Source organism: Triturus cristatus, chromosome 3_1 (assembly GCF_964204655.1).
Source record: "Triturus cristatus chromosome 3_1, aTriCri1.1, whole genome shotgun sequence".
Taxonomy (NCBI): domain Eukaryota; kingdom Metazoa; phylum Chordata; class Amphibia; order Caudata; family Salamandridae; genus Triturus; species Triturus cristatus.
The window spans coordinates 361,327,979-361,346,203 of NC_140583.1; the positions used below are offsets into that span (position 1 = coordinate 361,327,979).

Below are 18,225 nucleotides of genomic sequence, written 5' to 3' on the forward strand. Positions count from 1 at the left end.
GAATGGCCAATGCAATCTCATCAGACGACAACGTCGAGTCCAGCAGTATCCTATCCTCCTCTGACAAAGACGGCAACGCAATATCTCTCAGCAGTAGTTGAGAGTCATCCTCAGAGCGATCCGAGACTGGAGAATATACTTCGCGGAAATAATCCGCGAAACATTCAACAATTTCCACACGGTCAGTCACACGCGCGCCATCCGCTCTCTCAATGACCGGTACCACTCGACTCGCTCTCTCTTTCTTGTCCAACCATGCAATCAACTTTCCAGCCTTATCCCCCACATCGTATAAGCACCCTTTTGGCTCTCTACACATCACCTTGGCAGCATCAGTGACCAACGCTCTATAGTCAAGCTGCTTGAGACTGAGAATGTGCAACTTATCATTCGTAACACCCAGCTCCAGGTCCCCTTCCAACTCAGCTATTTCATTCTCAAGACGAACCACCTCCTCAATCTTGCTTTTCTTGGTGTGGGAAATGAGGGAAAGGGCTTGCCCACGGATCACCGTTTTGAAGGCTTCCCACAACGAGACAGCAGATGATATTGACCCCACATTTTCATTAAAATAGTGTTCGAGAGACTTAACCAGTTCCGCCCGGATTTTAGGATTACGCAGGTACCAAGGGTTAATCGGCGCTACCCTCCCCGCAGCCCCGGGGGCGACCTCCATATACAACAGTAGTGGGGAGTGGTCAGAAATACCCCGGGCCAGATGTCTTACTTCCCTAACCATCACAGCTTGGGCCGCCGGCATAAGGACATAATCAAGTCTTGATAGACTTCCATGAGCTCCTGAGTGGAAAGTGTATTGCGCCTGTCCCGGGTGCAGTAATCTCCAGCAGTCCGAGGGTATTTATAAACCCACTCAGCCAGGCCTGCGCCCCAGGGAGATCCCTGGGAGGGTGACGAACCGCTCTACCGGATACGACAGAATTAAAATCGCCCCCCATCACTAGAACCCCCCCCCCCCCCCGGGAGTCCCAGGACCATGCGCCCTAAATCAGCAAATGTTACAGTCTGTAATCCTGGTGGGACATACACAGAAACCAGCGAGACAGTTCTGCCCTCCCACCGTCCTACGAGTGCAGCATACCGCCCTCCGTCATCATGAATTATAACGTCCACCTCCAGCGGGAGAGAGGCTCTAACCAAGATGCCCACTCCCCTCGAGCCAGAAGTGAAACCGGAGTGAACAGCGAGACGATATCCCCGCCTATTCATAGCATGGCAAGAATTCCCAATTAGATGCGTTTCCTGCAGAAAGACAATGTCTGGCGAGAACCGTTTCAAAAACTGCAGCACTACCCCACGTTTAATCCTGTCCCCCAATCCATTCACATCCCATGAGAGTACTCTCAATCCCCTACCCCCATCCCAACCTCGCGCACAACCCCCTCCCCCCAGAGAACACGACCCCAACCACCAGTAAAATAGCGTCACATTGCCTTGTGAAACATTCAAACATTCCCCACCTCCCCCTCCCCACCAACATTCCCGTTACAACTCCCCCCTCCCTGCACCCCTGCGTGAGCCCATGTAACCCCCCCAACTTGCTGTGTGCCTGTCGCCCTACCATTGACTAATCTACAAAAAGAAACCCCAGAGGAGGAAAGAGTCTCACTAAGCACCCCACAACCCCCGGGCATGTAAGAATAAGGCACTGAATAGAAACATCGAACCAAGGCATTGAAGTGTCATCGCAATGTTCAGTCACCGGGAACCTTCTGCCCCGTCAAGCCCCCTCCGTTCTCCTCAGTCTGTTCCTCTAGACTGCGTCGCTGGGGCAAAGTATCAAGCCAATCTCCAACCACCTCTGGCCGATCGAAGAAATGTGACCGATCCTCAAATTCAACACGCAACCTGGCCGGAAAGAGCATCGCATATTTCAGCTCCATGTCCCTCAGGCGCCGTTTAACACCCATGAATCCCTGTCTCTGCTTTTGGACCGACTGTGTGAAGTCCGGGTAGAAACTTATATTAGTGTTCTCAAACTTCGTCGGCCCAGTCACCCTCGAGGCCTGCAGGATAGCGTCCCTGTCCCTGAAATTGAAACTTCTGGCAATAATAGGCCATGGGGGAGCTCCCGCTTTCGGCTTACCACCTGGAACTCTATGGGCCCGCTCAACCGCAAAAAATTTACTCAGCCCTTTGGGTGCAAGATGGTTGATCACGAGGTCTTCCACGAAGAGGTCGGCCGCAGGAACCTCCGATTTCTTAGGCACCCCTATTATGCGCACATTATTCCGCCGAGCCCTACTTTCAAAGTCCTCCAGCCGACGGACAAACAAATCATTGGATGTCCGCTGACTACGGACCTCGGTTTGCAGGTCGGACACGTTTGTTGTCAGGCTCGACGTTTGCAGATCCAAGGATTTGACCTTTTCATTCGTTTTCGAAAGGTCCGCTCTGATTAGATTAACGTCGATCAAAACCGTGTCCAATTTATGGGCCAAGGTGTCGAATTGCTGACTAACCGCAGCTTTCATCTCGTCGATGGCACCCATGACATCCTGCAACGTTAATTCTGTGGATGATCCCGGGTCCGCCTTGGATCTCTCCGGTGACTTATGCAGTCCACTAGGGGATCCTTTTGACTGAGCATAGCGGTCCATGTTATTAGCTTGGGTATAGCCTCCCCGCCTAGTCGTCTTGGATTTTTGTTTATCTCCGTCCGATCTAGCTACCATTGTCGGAGGGCCACCAAGGTTGTCGTCCACCAACACGATTAGTAATCTCTGGACAGCCGGTCTAATGAGCCTCGGCGATCACGAAGTGTAGGCCAGGCTAGTGTCCAAGATCCAGTCAGGATCCCCAATCTTCCCACTATCGACGTGTCGTTGACAAGCCAGGGTCTCTCAGCCAGTTTCAGCGAGGAGATCCGAAACCGAAAGTGAAAGTGCGGGGTACACACCAGCCCAGCTCCTGCATGCCGTTGTTGTTCACTTTCTGCCCGGGCACCACGCCAATTCGAATCCGGGGCAAGGCCAGGAGTAGGCCGCCAACTTGAAGCCAATACTATCCCGGTTCCTGAAGTCCGATTGAAATTTGGACAACGGGGATCACCTCCGCTTATGTTCGCCTGTAGAAGCCCGTCGATAAAATCAGGATTTATTCAGGATAGACGTGAGAGGTTGCGGAGGCCCTCGGGAGCCCTGTGCCTACGTGGCCATCTTGGTTGCGCGCTAGGCTCCTCCCCCTCTACACACTGTATTGTTGATTACTTTATTGTTTGTGTACCGTGTTGAGCGCCATTATTCTATATATTTTAGTATTTATAATACATTTTCTACGAATTCATATTTGCTTTTGTCATACATAGATTTCTTTTTTCCTTTTCTTTCTTTTCTTCATTGATGCGTTAAAATGACACGTCTTTGTAGTTTAATTTATAGTTTGTTTATTTATGTATGTATTGTCACCTTGAACTGTTGTTAGGATTCCCATATTTGCCCCTGGTTCAGATTTGTCAGGGTTGCCTCTGTTGTATATAATTAATTGGGATTGTTTTAAAGCAGAAGGAAGCAGCAATAAGGTGAGATTGGAGGTCTATATTAAAAAGATAGCTACGCTAGAAAAGATCCACAGGTAAAGGATATTGCAGGGCCAGGAATAGGGGCACATACAAGCCGAAATTAGCAGCTATTATATTAAGAGGGTGGTTAAAGGATTTCAGGTACATAAAAATGAGAGTTATGAATATGGTGAGTTGGTTGGGAGAATTTTAGCACTACGTACTAGACGAAGGGAAGTTGTAACCCATTAATACGTCTTGAATCTTTACTGAACTTACTGATCAGAGGATCGAGGTAATTATGGTAGATTGTGGAAACCTTGGGGTTTATCTTAATCTTGAGATATTTAGCCTCATCCGTCCGACGAGTATCTATCAGAACAGATATTTTCCCTATTCAATAGATGCCCTGATATCCTCCCATATTCCCCTGCTAATTGCTCGACCTCAACTATTGCATTCCTGGCGTCAGAAGTTATCACTGTGATGTCATCCTCATATATAAGTACCTTGGTATCATATCCATTAATTCGAACTGGCTTTATGACCTGACTTTGGACGATTTGATCTATAAAAAGGGTGACAAAAAATTGGAGCGCAGGGACATCCCTGTTTCGTCCCTCTAGTTATATTAATTCTTCCTGATTCTTGACCCATAATTTGAAGTCTGGCTTAGGGTGTAGTATAGATTGCACTAATAGCCTTTATAAAGCGTAGACCAAACCCCTTTTGTTCCAGAATTGCCATAAATAACACCACAACACTCTGTTGAATTATTTTCCATGTCGAGAAGGATCATAGCCATCCGGTCACCTGTTGTTTCTGCAACATCAAATAGAGTTATTGCTAATCTGACATGATCCATTTTTCCTCTGCCAGGTATAAATTCATGTTGCCGTGGTGAGACCAAGATTTTGGAGTGGTGGCTGGGTTCTTTTTTAAGTGTTTGTAGGTAAGAGAATTTCTGAATCAAGTCAGTGTTGGTATGGTCTCCCGGGAAGAAATTCCTCTCTTAGAGGTTATATGTCAGTCAGATTGTAGGATAGGACAAATCTATAATCTTTTAAAGGATACAGCCCCAGGTGATCTGAAGAAGACTGAATCTAATTGGGCAAGAAAATTAGGAGAGGAGGATGTGGATATGTATACGTCAATTGAATGAGGAATGAAGGTTCATCTCTCATCTAATTTAAAAGCTCAGCACTACAGAACTTTTTTAGATTAGATTATACTCTGGAGAAGCTGTTTGTATGAGGTGAAGGGAAGATAAGTGCTGTAGGTGCGGAGAGGACCTGGCTGACTAGATATGCATGCTTTATGGTTGTGAGAAATTGCTGCCGCTGACGCAGGGTATCAAGACATATTGGAGAAAGTTCTTTGGGAGGGAGATACGCATTAGTGCACTTATGATACTTCTTGGGTATGACAACCGAAGTGAACCACCGGGCTCTGGTGGCGACGCTGGCGGACCATTGGGGAGACCTAAGGGAGGAGCCAGAACAACATTTAATGGTATAATACCTGCATGTCATGGGGCGGGGGAGACACCTGGTTAAATGGTTTGCGGCGTCTCTGCGCACGCACACGGCGGTGAGTTTGGCGCCATTACGTGGTAAGTGGGAGGTGTATCTGGATCGTCCCATGACTGACAAAGAGTGGGACGGGGTACTGCAGGGCCCGAAGAGAGTTCCCAGGAACATGCGCTTTCGCCAAATACAGTTCTTCATCTTGCACAGAGCATACCTCATGCCCGCCTCTATTAACAGGTATTTTCATCGCACGGATGCATGCTGCCCCCGCTGTGCGGAACCGGATGCTGACCTGATTCATGTGTTGTGGAGCTGCTCTGTGTTGAGCGCCTACTGGCAGACAATACGGGAGGCGCTCCACGAGTGCACAGGCCATGCCATTCCATTCGAGTGGTCAGCCTATTTACTACACCTTTTCCACAGAACACCTTCCGTAAAAGTCACCTCTAGATTCATAGACCTAGGGCTTGTGGTGGCGAAGTGGCTTCTTATTAAACGCTGGAAGGCGGATACCCCTCCACACACAAGGGCATGGCGCGGCTCCTTCCTGGTCTGGGCAAAGGCGGAGGGAGTGGCTCTCCGGAGGGAGGAAACGTTGTGGCTTAGGATGACACCCATAGCAGCCCAGTGGGAGGCATTGTTGCAGTCCATGCTGCGGTCGGGAGTGACTGCCACAGAGGTTGGTGAGGGACACGCTGAGGGAGCCGTCCTGGGCGGGGGGGAGCTGACCTGTCCGGCAGAGTGCTATAGCGCAAGACAGCGTAGCGTTAGTCGGAGTGGCGAGGCATAGTAACACACACAGCACAGTCCGTATAATGTCTCGAACAGGGTGTGCGGGGCTTGAGAGGAGGTAGCACAGGGGGCGTTGGGAAGTTAATGCTTAGACAAATACCGGGCACTGCTGCTGTTGTCATCGTTGTTGGCTCGCAGGGGCAATGGTTACCCTACTGTGTAGTCTTTGTTATTGATAAAATAATTGGTTATCTGTTTATGGAGAAACACCAGGGGAAAGTGGGTGCAACAGTAATATGTTTTTACCTTAGGGTCACCCTGACAGGATAAGGCTTTAAGATGTATGGCGGTTTTAATAGTTGAAGTTGCTGCCACGGAGGCCTTCATTGTGATAAGGAACCGAGCAATGCACCCATTCTTATAGTTATTTGTATGCCAGTATGAATATTTCAATATAAGTCAAATGTAGCTGCGCATTATTCTGCTTCACGATGTGTTGTATATCAGTTAAAACTCAATAAACAGATTTCTAAATAAATGACAACCGAAGTGAACAAGATTTTACTCTGACCTATTTCATTTTTATTACTATGGAAGTAGCTCGATTGTTCATTGCAACAGTGTGGAATAGTGCAGAACCTCCTACATTCCAGGCATGGCTGGGGCGATTAATGGGTCTTTATAATGTGGAAAGAAACTTATATAATTGTACGGGTAGGTGTAGTGCTTGATCAGGGGCGCATAGTGGTCGCCTGATCTTGTCTGCGCAATAGCGCCACTCCTGGGGTATGAGATTGCTCCGATTTACTTAAAGCTGCTTTTTTTTTATCAAGTCTGTTACTTGACCTTTGCAGGTAATGAAATGAATTGTATTATGCCATCTCTATTACAGTGAAATGCATTCATTGTGTATGCTCTTCTCTTTGGGAAATAAATGAAATTGGCAATGGAGGAACACTTATTTAACACAGGTAAAACATCATTTTATTTTCAGTTTGAACATTAAAAAAGATACTATAGTTCATACAACCCACAGTATATTTTAGTTTAAACAGAAGATCACTTCTCAACAAGTTAGCAGGGCAGGTTAGGTTCAGAAGGATGGCGTACTGTTCCATAATTGGACCGAGAGATACTGGCACACGATAAGTAACAGGGTGGGGGGACAAGCGACTTTATCAATTATTTTGCCTGATAGTAGAAGTGAGTTTTAAAGCCAGGTCAGCTAGCTCCAGTATCATCAAGGCAAGTGGCTAATTACACATTGGACATACATCCCTCTCTGATCTACAGGGATTCAGGCATGTATGGAGTAGTCAACGCCTCTTGGACTATCAAAGACTCCATTCAATCAGTCTAAATAGTCAGGCAGTGATTCTTCCTTGTCTTGTTTACAATTAGTTTGTTTTCATCCAGTCAGTCTTGATAACCATATACACCTAGACTGCCCTCAAACCTGCTCCAGGATGGAAAGAGATGAACACACACCTCTTTAAAGAACACTGCATCATCATTGCGTAAAGGTCCTGTTCTCAAAACCGAGCTACCCCTCCAATCATCTCTTTACTGTATCTTTGTCCCTGTACCGTGCTCTGCTGCCTTTCGGCTACATTCACACTATACAAATACCACAAACATACAACAGTGTTCTCATTTTAGTGCCTATTTTGTGAAGTGTAAGGAAACTGTATGTACTCAATTCTGTTCCAGCAGTAAATCATATTTCCACCAAACAGGACTTTCAAGATTGCCTCAGTTTCTTCCTACTCCCTCCCAGAGAAACCATTGTGAATATTGACAGTTTGAGGAGGAGCTACTTATGGCAGTGTGTGCTGCTCCTCCTATGTTTGCAGTACACAGTAGGAGTCAAGTGAGGGAAGGAGGGCAAACATTGAACATGTCTTATAGGTTTTCAGGCCAGACCCTCGTGAACATATTTTAATAAACTTGTCGAGTGAGCACTATTAAGGGAACTTCTATTCAGCCTATTTAGAAGCTTTCGGTTTATAACCCCTACTTCGGGCTGCGAGTAATGATCTCATGACAGTGTGCTGCTCACTAGAATGTTTTTCAAAGAATAATTTAATTGCAGTTACTGTGATTGTATTGTTGACCAGGCAGAGGAACTCAGAAGACTAAAAGAGGTACAACTGGAACAAGAAGAAAGAATGGCCAAGGAAATAGCAAGAATAAACCACGAAAAACTCAAAGATGAGAAAATCAGACAGCAAGTGAGAGAAAACAGGTATTGCTACTGTAAATTGTTTTAGTAAGACATGCTTCCCAAATAAAACACTTAAGAACCATACAGCTTTTTACATGCACCCACGGTTTTCAGTAACAAAATCCTTTTACTCTACTGTGAGTTTTTACAAACCATGACCATGCTTGATAAGTATTGAGTATGCACAATCCAAAAGGGTAACTTCCTTATGTCCAGCGGTGTGAAAAAATATAACTCAATACTTGGGCAGGGCCAACATTATACAACGTTCTAATACTTTCTATGCATTGTTGAATATTTTTCCATTTGTGATTTTTGAGGCACACCTACAAAGCAATCATTATACAAAGTGAGCCAAAGGAATGGACAACCCTTCTGTCCATGTATGGAGTAACTTTTAGTGAGATGTAGCACAGCGAGGGAGAAATAACTCCCCAAAAAGTAAAGTACTGTTGTTGTTGCTAGGTTGAATTACACTATGTAAATTTCAATTTGAACACTTTTCGATCAATGATATAGAAGTCTCCTTATCAGACTGATGCTGTAAATCCTGACATTTAAGTTTTGGTAAAATGTACACATACAGTGATTAAAACAGAATGTCCTTTTTTACGGAGTATCTCCACATGCTCATTAAATATTGTGTAGGATTGCTGAGGCTTTTCTTGGCCCAGGCTGAGTCTCGCTTTTAATTAATGTGTGGGGCTCTTTGGGCTTAAGCTTTCTTGTTTTATTTTTTTATTTTTTGTGGGTTTTTTTTTACCCCAAAAAGGTATCCAGGCCAGACTTATCTTTTTTCCCCCCCACATTTTATTTTTGTGTTTTAAGCCTAATTGCAGTGTGTTGTGGAAACGGGTGTGAAACCCATCGATGAACTTTGAAAGCTATTCATTTTTTAAAGCGAGGCAACATTCTGAATTCAGTTATGGTTTTTCCAAAGAAACGAATAGAAACAAATAGTTTCTTAAGGAGAAAAAATGGCAAAAATTATTTAATAATTAAAATAAGTGGGGCTAAAAAGCAATTAGCGACAAGTTTGTCATCTTTAATTTTTGGGCCCGCTTGTATGATTTATGGAAGTAACGTACAGTTACATACATCAGATCCTTCTGGTCGCAGTGATACATAGTGTTGGATGGTTGTCCAAAAAAAGTGATACCTAGAGCCAACCACTAATCTGCATCTTATAGTGATTTTATATTGTGTACTGACCATGGTGCATTTTATATTGTCAAATCTAATGAATGACAAATGGCTTCGGAGGAAACCTATGTGTTTTTTAAACACATTTTTTTATTGAATGACTATCGACCCATAGATTGTAACCATGCACGTAACGGGTCACATTAAAATTGCAGTTTGTTATACCGATAATCTGTTCACGTATGAATACACACAAAAGTAACTGCAAGTGTTAACTCAGACTCTGATCTCTCGCCCATATATGGGTGGGGTAGGTAGGGGGGAAGGTCGGGTAGGGAGGGGAGAATATGTAGGTGGCTGGGGAGGGATTCTCAGTGTTTGGGGGCGCACTAGGGCTCCAGTTACAGTAGGGACACAAGCACCCCCTCCCAGTTGCTCCCCACTTGGAAGCGGGGAGGGAGAGGGCCCCAACAGATGTGACCCTAGTGGTGGAAGGCAGATCGATCCAACTGTACTCCCAATTTGTGAAGAATTGGGTTCCTTAGGGAGTTTCAGCCAATGCTGTTCCAGGATCCTAGTGTTGTGGGGTGTTTAACGGGATGGAGAGGTCTGAGGCACACTATATCTGTGAACCACCTCAGCCCGCTAGCGGTTCTCGAGTTTGCATACAGGACCAGACTGGGAGTCTGGCTTGAGGCAGGTGCATTATTGGGTGAGGGTAGAGGACTTAGGTACTCCTCCGACCAGGAGAATGCTGGAGGAGGGGATCAATCAGCTGGGAGAGAAGTGCCTCCCAGCTCTGGGCTATAGGGCGATGATGCAGGCCTCTAGCGTCTTCTCTACACAATGCTACAGCTACCGAATCCGCCAATTGGATAAATGTGCACTGACAAAGCTCCGGGTCTGGCAGGGTTGCCAGCATATTGTGATAATCTTTTTTTCTAGAATGCGAGTGAAGTCTAGGAACCGTGCACCCACCCTGTGTGTATATGTCCAGAGAATGTACGGGCCAGTTGTTTAGGGGAAAGAATTGCCCTATGAAGGATGTAAAATTGAATCCATTTCAAGCGGGCATTGTAGAAAACCCTCCTTTGGTATGCCAGGGCCTTTTTCTCATTCTTTATCATGAAGTATCCTGCCAAAGTTACTGTTACTGTTGCACTTCTCTAATTATCTTTTGCTTGGTGATTTTAATATTCACTTTGATTGTAGAGAGGCCTCTGAGACACGTGCTTTTAATGAGTCTATGGATCTTGCTCAACTGACTCAATGGATTAACTCCCCTTCTCATAGTGGGGGTCACACCATTGATGGGGTTTGTTCCAACTTTCCGTTAGTCATTCAGGATCCTTTCCCTGTTTCCTGGTCCGATCATTCTCTAATTCAATTCTCTTGGACCATTAAGCCATCTTATTCTTCTATAAAGACTTTCGATGCGAGGAGGCGGTCTCGCCACCAATCAGATTCATTTGGTAGAGTCTTGGCGGATACCCGCCCTAGTATTTTAGGGGGTTTGCCGGAGGCAGTCGGGGGATTCAATAACTGTCTGGCTAGTGCAGTGGAGCATTTTTCCACACCCCTGGTTTACAAAAGAGCGAGACAATCTCCGTCCCAACCTTGGTTCTCTAAGGATCTAAAAGACCTAAAAAAATCCTGTAAAAAATAAGAACGCTGCTGGAGATTGGTCTACTGTCCGCCAGGTAAATTTGCACTCCGAAAAGCCCAGCACAACTATTATTCCATGGTCAAGTTGGCCAAAGGCCACGTCTTTGCGGAGCGTATTGCTCAATCAAAAAACAATTCGAAGGAAATCTTTGCAATTGTACAAAGCTTCCTGAATCCTTGGCGGAACAGATGGCCTCGCCTGGTTCGAACAACTGGTGCGAGCAGCTTTCGGGTTTTTTCATTGATAAAATCCAAGCTATACAGGATAGCTTCGGGACTGTCATCCAACAGCAGGCGATGTATTCGCTTCAAACGGCTGGTGACCCCGATCCAGTCCGCCCCTGCCTGATGGCGTTCACCCCCATTCCGCTGTCAGATACTCTGGCTATACTGCAATCGCTTAAATCAGGCTCTCCTTCGTATCCTTGCCGAGCCAGGCTACTGGCGGTGGTGGCAGAAGTAGTCAACCCCGAAGTTAATGAAATTGTCAATCTGTCCCTCATGAACGCCACTGTTCCACTTGAGTGGAAACATGCAAAACTCCTCTCGCTGTTGAAAAAGCCCTCAATCAACCCTGCTACCCCGGCTAGCTACCGTCCAATTTTACTCCTCCCGGCGGTGGCTAAGGTGTGTGAGAAGGCCACGCACAAATAGCTTTCTGAGTTTGTGGAGAACTCGGGCACTCTTCATCCCGCCCAGTCAGGTTTTAGGGCCTCTCATAGTACTGTGACGGCCCTAGTGGAGGTGTCGGAGTCCATTAGGGAGTGCTTGGATGCTGGCGGCAGAGCAGCTCTTGTATTACTCGACCTCTCTGCCGCATTCGACACCGTGCCACACCGCCAACTTTTGGCTCGATTGTCCCACATCGGCATCTCTGGCCAGGCTTGGGAGTGGACTAAATCCTTTTTAACCTATAGAACGCAGCAAGTCTGGCTGCCGCCCTTCACCTCATCCTCACGAAGCCTGACGACAGGGGTTCCCCAGGGCTCAACATTGAGCCCTCTTCTGTTCAATGTCTATATGACGCCCCTTATTTACTTGGCAGAGGATCTGGGTGCTAAGATCATAGCCTATGCTGATGATACCCAGCTCCTCTTCAAGTGGAAGAAAACTGATTTCTCCCCGGCTATTGCCAAAAACTGTCTGGCGGAAGTGTTTAAATGGCTAGCGCAGGCCCAATTAAAATGTAATGAAGAAAAATCAGAGGTGCTCCTTTACGGATCCTTCCCTCCACATTTCAGAGAAGATATCTGGCCGGTGGGCTACCCCATGCCTAAATCGACGGGGAGCCCGGCAAAAAATATGGGGGCATGGTTCAGTGAGGAATTGAGATTCATGCCTCAGATCAACAGGCTGGCCGGTGCGTGCTTTGGCACATTGAAACTACTTAAGAAGTTTCTGCCACTTTTGCCCAGAGTGGCCGAAGAAATGGTGACCCGGGCTCTCATCCTTTCGAGTTTGGGCTACGCCAATGCCTTGTACATCGGTCTTCCGGCATATCAGCTAAAAAAGCTGCAGATTGTCCAGAACGCGACAGCCAGAGCCTTATTGTGTACTCCAGGAAGGTCAGCTTCTATGGGATCTGCACTGGCTCCCGGTTGACCAACGCATTCTGTTCAAAGCTCTTACGCTTGTCCATGGTGCGCTTTACAAGTCTGGGTCTCAGTATCTCAGAAATCGGTTCTCGTTTTATGTGCCGCCCCGACAGCTACGTTCTACTGATCAATGCCTTGCTCTTGTTCCCAGGTATCGCCTGGCTATAATGGGAGGCAGCGCACTCTCTGTTAGAGCAGCCATGGCTTGGAATGCCCTGCCCTTTGATCTTCGGAACACCGGCGACCTCAGGCTGTTTAAAAAACACTTGAAAACTCTGTTATTTAAGTAACCCTCCAGTCTGGCCTGTCCATCTTCGCCTCCACCTTTTGGCTACCGCGCCAGGACACTTCCGGGTAGCCGCGCGCGCTATAAATAGAGGATAACATAACATAACAAAGTCGGTCTTCCATGTATCTCTGATTGGCTGCAGCGAAGCCTGCGTGTGTGAGATTAGAGCTTTAGTGAGCCAGCTAATTAGTCTACGTTCAGTACCCATAGTGTATAAAGTTTGTATGAGCTGATGGGTGACCGGCTCGGTCACATGAGATGCCCAAATGTCCCCTAATGGCACACTTCAAGGAGGCGTAGAGGCATAATTGGCCTTTGGAAAGTGCATACTTCTCGGTCAACATCTCAAACATCATTAACTGTCCATTCTGATAAAGCGCTCCCTCGCTTATTAACACATCCTCCCCCAAATGTGAATTTGTCGATTCAAGAGGTGGCCCCTTCAAGTCGGGAGTCCGAGCAATGGGACCACCGAGGCATAAGTCGGAAGGTGTCTGGTGAAATGAATCGCTTTAGTCATGCAGGAGAGTGGGACCCTCATGAGAAGAGGCGAATCTCGTGGTGGTCGGACATTGGGGTGTATATGTTAGAGCTGCCTGGGACAGAGGAGGGCCAACTGAATTCGTGTCCTCCAGGAACCAGCCTGCCAACCAGTAGGAGAGCCACTGTAATTGGGAAGCCAGATCGTAGTATTCACAGTTGGGGGCCCCAAGGACCCCTTGAGCTGAGGGGAGTTGCAGCTTAGGCAGGGCAACTTGTCTAAGGGAGTTGTGGCAACAGAGTTACCCTAATAGGATGTATAACTTTAAAAAAAAGGCACTGGGGAGAATCACCAGAGGACTGGCGAAATAATAAAGTAAACCAGGAAGTATCACCATTTTAGCAATGGCTATGCGGCTTGCCACAGATAGAGGGAGGGACTTCCAGAAGGGCAGGGGAAAGCTACGTGTTTTTGAAATGTGTAAATGCTGTTGAGTTTAGGAATGATGGTTATTTGTACCCTTCTAAATTTGGAGTTTTCCATACTATCGTGATTCAGAATGCATTTTGCATAATGTGTTCTTTCTTGCACACTCGCTAACATTTAAGAGGCAAAAATAGAGAGTAATCCAATTGGTAATGGCAAATGTTCTATGTTTCTATGTACCCACACTTCTTCAGATAAAAAGGCTACCCTACTTAAGTGGGTGGGTCTTTTGCCTATGACTGGAAAGGCCACAAGACATGATGTTGGTGATGTGCAAACCTGCAAAAGTTTGGCCCGAACTCGGCTGTAACCCAGACAAACCTACCAAATCCGGATATTTTGGAAAACTAGACACCCAGGGATGTCCTGGGTGGTCTGACTTGTGTAGCTCCCACTATCTTTTCTTACTCACAATGCCTGCAAACCTCAAACTTCGGCTAAAATCTCACATTTACCTCACATTTATGTGAGGGAAAGTTCTGTATTCTGCATGGATTCACAAAGTATGTACCACCCAGTATCCCCACACGTCTCCCGATTAAAATTGTAACCCCACAAATATGACAATTAGGTACCTATTTTCTTGAGTCTGTAAAGACACAGTACTTCTTTAAAAATAAGATGGAACAAATTTGAAGGCTACAGTTAGTCATGAGCCATGAAAGATATATATGCAGGCACCGCCATTTAAAGGCAGATACCAACTCTTAATCTGCGGCACCACTTCAGTCAAGTTCCCAGAACTTCACTTTATATGGCACAAATTGAAGCAATTTGGAAAATGCAGGCCAGTTTGAGCTGGGCACTAGGGACTGTAATATCTACTATCCTGCTTCTTTCCTTACCTGGCTGAAACTTTGTATTGGCGAAATTGACAACTCTTTTGCTGTGTTGCAGGAATACGGTTAACAAGGTGCCAATCCTGAAACCTTACAATGTCCTCCACAACAAATGAAGTACAGACTACTGCTTCTACAGTAGTGAGACTTTAAATAATGTATGCTGAAACTCAATGACCGACATCAGTCTTTCGTGCGGGTCATTGGCAAAGAGAGGTTGAGGTTTTTCTCGCCCCAGGCTGTGACTTTTTTTAAAAAATGTTTGGGCCACTTTGGGCTCAAGCCTTCATACTTTTTTTAAAATCTAAGCAAGGAATCCAGGCTAAATTTGTGTCATTGTTTTTCCCTTATCTTGGGGATTGTGAAATGTACCCTGGGTTTCTGGATTTCACTTCAGGGAACTGAGACAGTAGCCTTTGAAAAACAAATTAATAATTCATTTGAGTACAAGATACTGAAAAAATTTGGTCCATATTGAGATGGATAGATTGAACCTTTTCAGTTAAATCGGGAGATTTTGCATCCAAATACTTCAGGTCGCCTTGTAGAGTGCCTCAGGGCTCTTCCTTGAGCCCCACTCTTTTTTAAAAATTTTTATTATTTGTTTTATTGGTGCAAAAATCACATACAGCAGTACAATCCGGAATCATTTGACCCGTTGCTCTTGCAACATACGTACATAAGATCAGTACAACTTATAAGGACATCATGGCGGTTATTATGAGACATAAAAAGTGTCCCCATGTACGGTGGTTAATCCTCGTCCTGTGAGGAGTCTACAGAGCCCCACTCTTTTAGGTCTCGCTGAGTCAGCGCGCATGCGCTGCTCGGAAAGACATTTAGTAGATGAGTTTTGAAAGTGCTGCTGGCTTACCTAGCGCTTGCGTTCACGCGAGCGTGCACGCGCGCAGCGGGCCAACTTTCATGGGTCATTAGCACCGTGATGACTTTCACTTTCGCAAAAGTAAAGAAATAGAAAAAAAACATCTATTTCTTTACTTTTGCTATAATCGCGGCACCCGCGCTTTACTTTGAACATTAAAAGTAAAGCGCGGGTGCCGCGATTATAGCAAAAGTAAAGAAATAGAAAAAAACATCTATTTCATTACTTTTGCTATAATCGCGGCACCCGCGCTTTACTTTTAATGTTCAAAGTAAAGCACCGGTGCCGCGATGCTTGATTCACACTCAAAATGTAATAGTTACATGATGCCTGCTACTACCTTATTGGGAACTTTGTTGCTCTGTAAACACACTCACTGTTGCGTCACTTCTGTCGTTCTTGAAGGATGAAGGTTTAAGTTCGTCTCTTAATTTGAAAAGGCCACCTGCTTTTTATTTTAACTTTGAGCGCGAGGTGCGCGCGTGGCCAATGTTTGTTCTTAATGGCTTAATGTCATCTGCCTCTGGTTGTTAATAGCTCTTGCGCACTATAATGTTCTGCCATTGCACACTGGCTTTATCTTTTCTGTTTAAATATATAAAAGACTCCTTCCTCCCCTCCATCTCAATAGTTATGCACAACTTGGAAATAATATCTTTATCACAATATGGAGCGTAATTGCATCTTGTACTTCTTTGGTGTAGAAGTATGCTCTCTAATTACACGATGGAGTAGTAAACACCTTTTGCTCCGTCTCCTGAGCGGCAGAAAGTAATTAATTTATGGATGGCTCAATATTTAGATACAAACGTGTAAATAAATTCACTACTGGTTGCTATATGGTGGAAATATGTTACTGTAAATTATGAACTTGTTGCCGACATCTAGGTGATGTGCAAGTCATACATTTCCAGCAGTGCCAAATCAAGCGTATCTGTTTCTGAGGACGATCAACTGAGTAAAGTTAACAGCTTCTATTCACAACACAGAAACGGCATAACTGCCGAAGTCAAGCTACGTAAATGTCGTGCTTCACTGCACAATTATCCTTGCAGACAATCTCCGCTTAGTTTGTGCTGGGGAGGAGCGCCCTCTTGTAGCAGGTTTGTGTAGTGCATGAACACAGTTTCTACTCTTCCGAGCAGAATGTAAACACACACACTGGTTGCCTAGAAACCTACTTAAACATGTTCATGACAGCCGTATAAAATGAAGGAGCTACCAGGGCTGAATTTAGACACAAACCACCATCGGAAGAAAAGTATACACCAGCCCCACAATGTAGTACACAAGACAAAGAGGCTCCTACCCGAGAATTGCTTTCGAAAAAAATCGTAAATTTTACAGCATAATTTTTCAAATATTAATAAACGCAGTGGGGTTTGCAGGAAAACCGGCAGAACTGGTCACATTTTTCAATATTTTAAGGCACGTCAACATACCCTGGAAAATATTTCACCTTGGACTTAATATAGTGCCTCCAAGTAAACTGGCTGCACATCATCAATAACGCGCTTCACACCTATGAACATTTGTGTTACAGAGGTAGTATTGTCTTTTCACCCAATTGTGTCAAAGGGACAATGTTCAACTGAGAAGCGATGCATTGGGAAGTCAGATTTACATCGACCAGAAGAACATCTGCTTCCCCCCTGTTGCTGTGCAGATATGGTACAATCCTTTCAAGGTTCTATGTTCACGCGCCAGTGCACACCCAATGCATATCCGCGTGCTGCTCAAATGCTTCAGCGTATGGACCTCTGAACACACCGACCTGCCTGTGGTTCTGCTTTAATGTGAATGTCTATTAGGGAGACCCTCTGATACTCAAACAACAAGCATTGGCATAGCCAATAAGTCTTGCATTTGGGACCTTTATAAGTGTTTAGCCATGCAACAGTTGGTGTTGTTGCACCAAGGATATTCTGCTGCATAACTAAATACTTATAAAGTCCCAAAAGCGAGACCTATTGGCTATGCCAATGCTTGTTAATATTTATGTTGCTCCCTTGGCAAAGATCATCAGACAGTGTGGGTTTTTGCCGGTTTGAAATGCCAACGACACCCAAATAGTGGTGTCGCTTTCAAGCACGGTGGAAGAAATGGCCGACCGCTTTAATGACTGTATGACGCAGGTTAATCAATGGATGCAGCTTAATTGCTTGAAACTCAATGGTGATAACACCGAAGTTCTGCTACTAGGATCAGATGCAGACTTTTGGTCTCCTAAATGGTGACCTGCCAGTCTGGGTGATTACCCAGTCCCAGTGGGCAATGTTAGAAATCTGGGAGTCATATTCGATGATAAACTGACTTTTAATGCCCAGATAAATAACCTGTCTTCAACTGTCTGGTACATTTTAAAAATGATCAGAAAAATACACCCTTTCATTCCCCATGACTCACGTAAAACATTAGTAACGGTATTGGCCTTGTCCAGACTGGATTATGGCAATGCTTTGTATGCAGGGATTCAAGCCCAACATCTAACGAAACTCCAGCGTCTGCAGAATGCAGCAGCAAGGTTAGTGCTGGATATATCCAGACCTGAGCCAGTCTTTCACAGACTGAGGGCCCTCCACTGGTTACCGGTGGAAAAAAGGATTATGTTTAAATCATTATGCTTAGCCTATAAGGCCCTTAATGGTTCAGGACCACAGTTCCTGAGAACACACCTGAAATGGTATGTGCCTGCAAGAAGCTTAAGATCTGCTCACACAAAACTATTACAAGTACCTAAGTTCAAGCAGGTTAGGAGGGGAGGGAGAAGGTTTCTGTTGCGGACAGCCAAAACGTGGAACCTTCTCCCTATCACAATAAAAAGCAGCCCTTCGCTTCTGTC

General features: G+C 45.4%; 1 protein-coding gene across 1 annotated transcript in view; it reads left to right on the forward strand.

The window, feature by feature from the left end:
* Positions 1–18,225, forward strand: part of MNS1 (meiosis specific nuclear structural 1) — a 240,942-nt gene that overhangs the window by 23,574 nt on the left and 199,143 nt on the right. Inside the window, exon 3 of the mRNA XM_085644126.1 lies at positions 7,896–8,023. Coding sequence (XP_085500252.1) covers positions 7,896–8,023 — 128 coding nt within the window. The remainder of the gene's footprint in view (positions 1–7,895; positions 8,024–18,225) is intronic.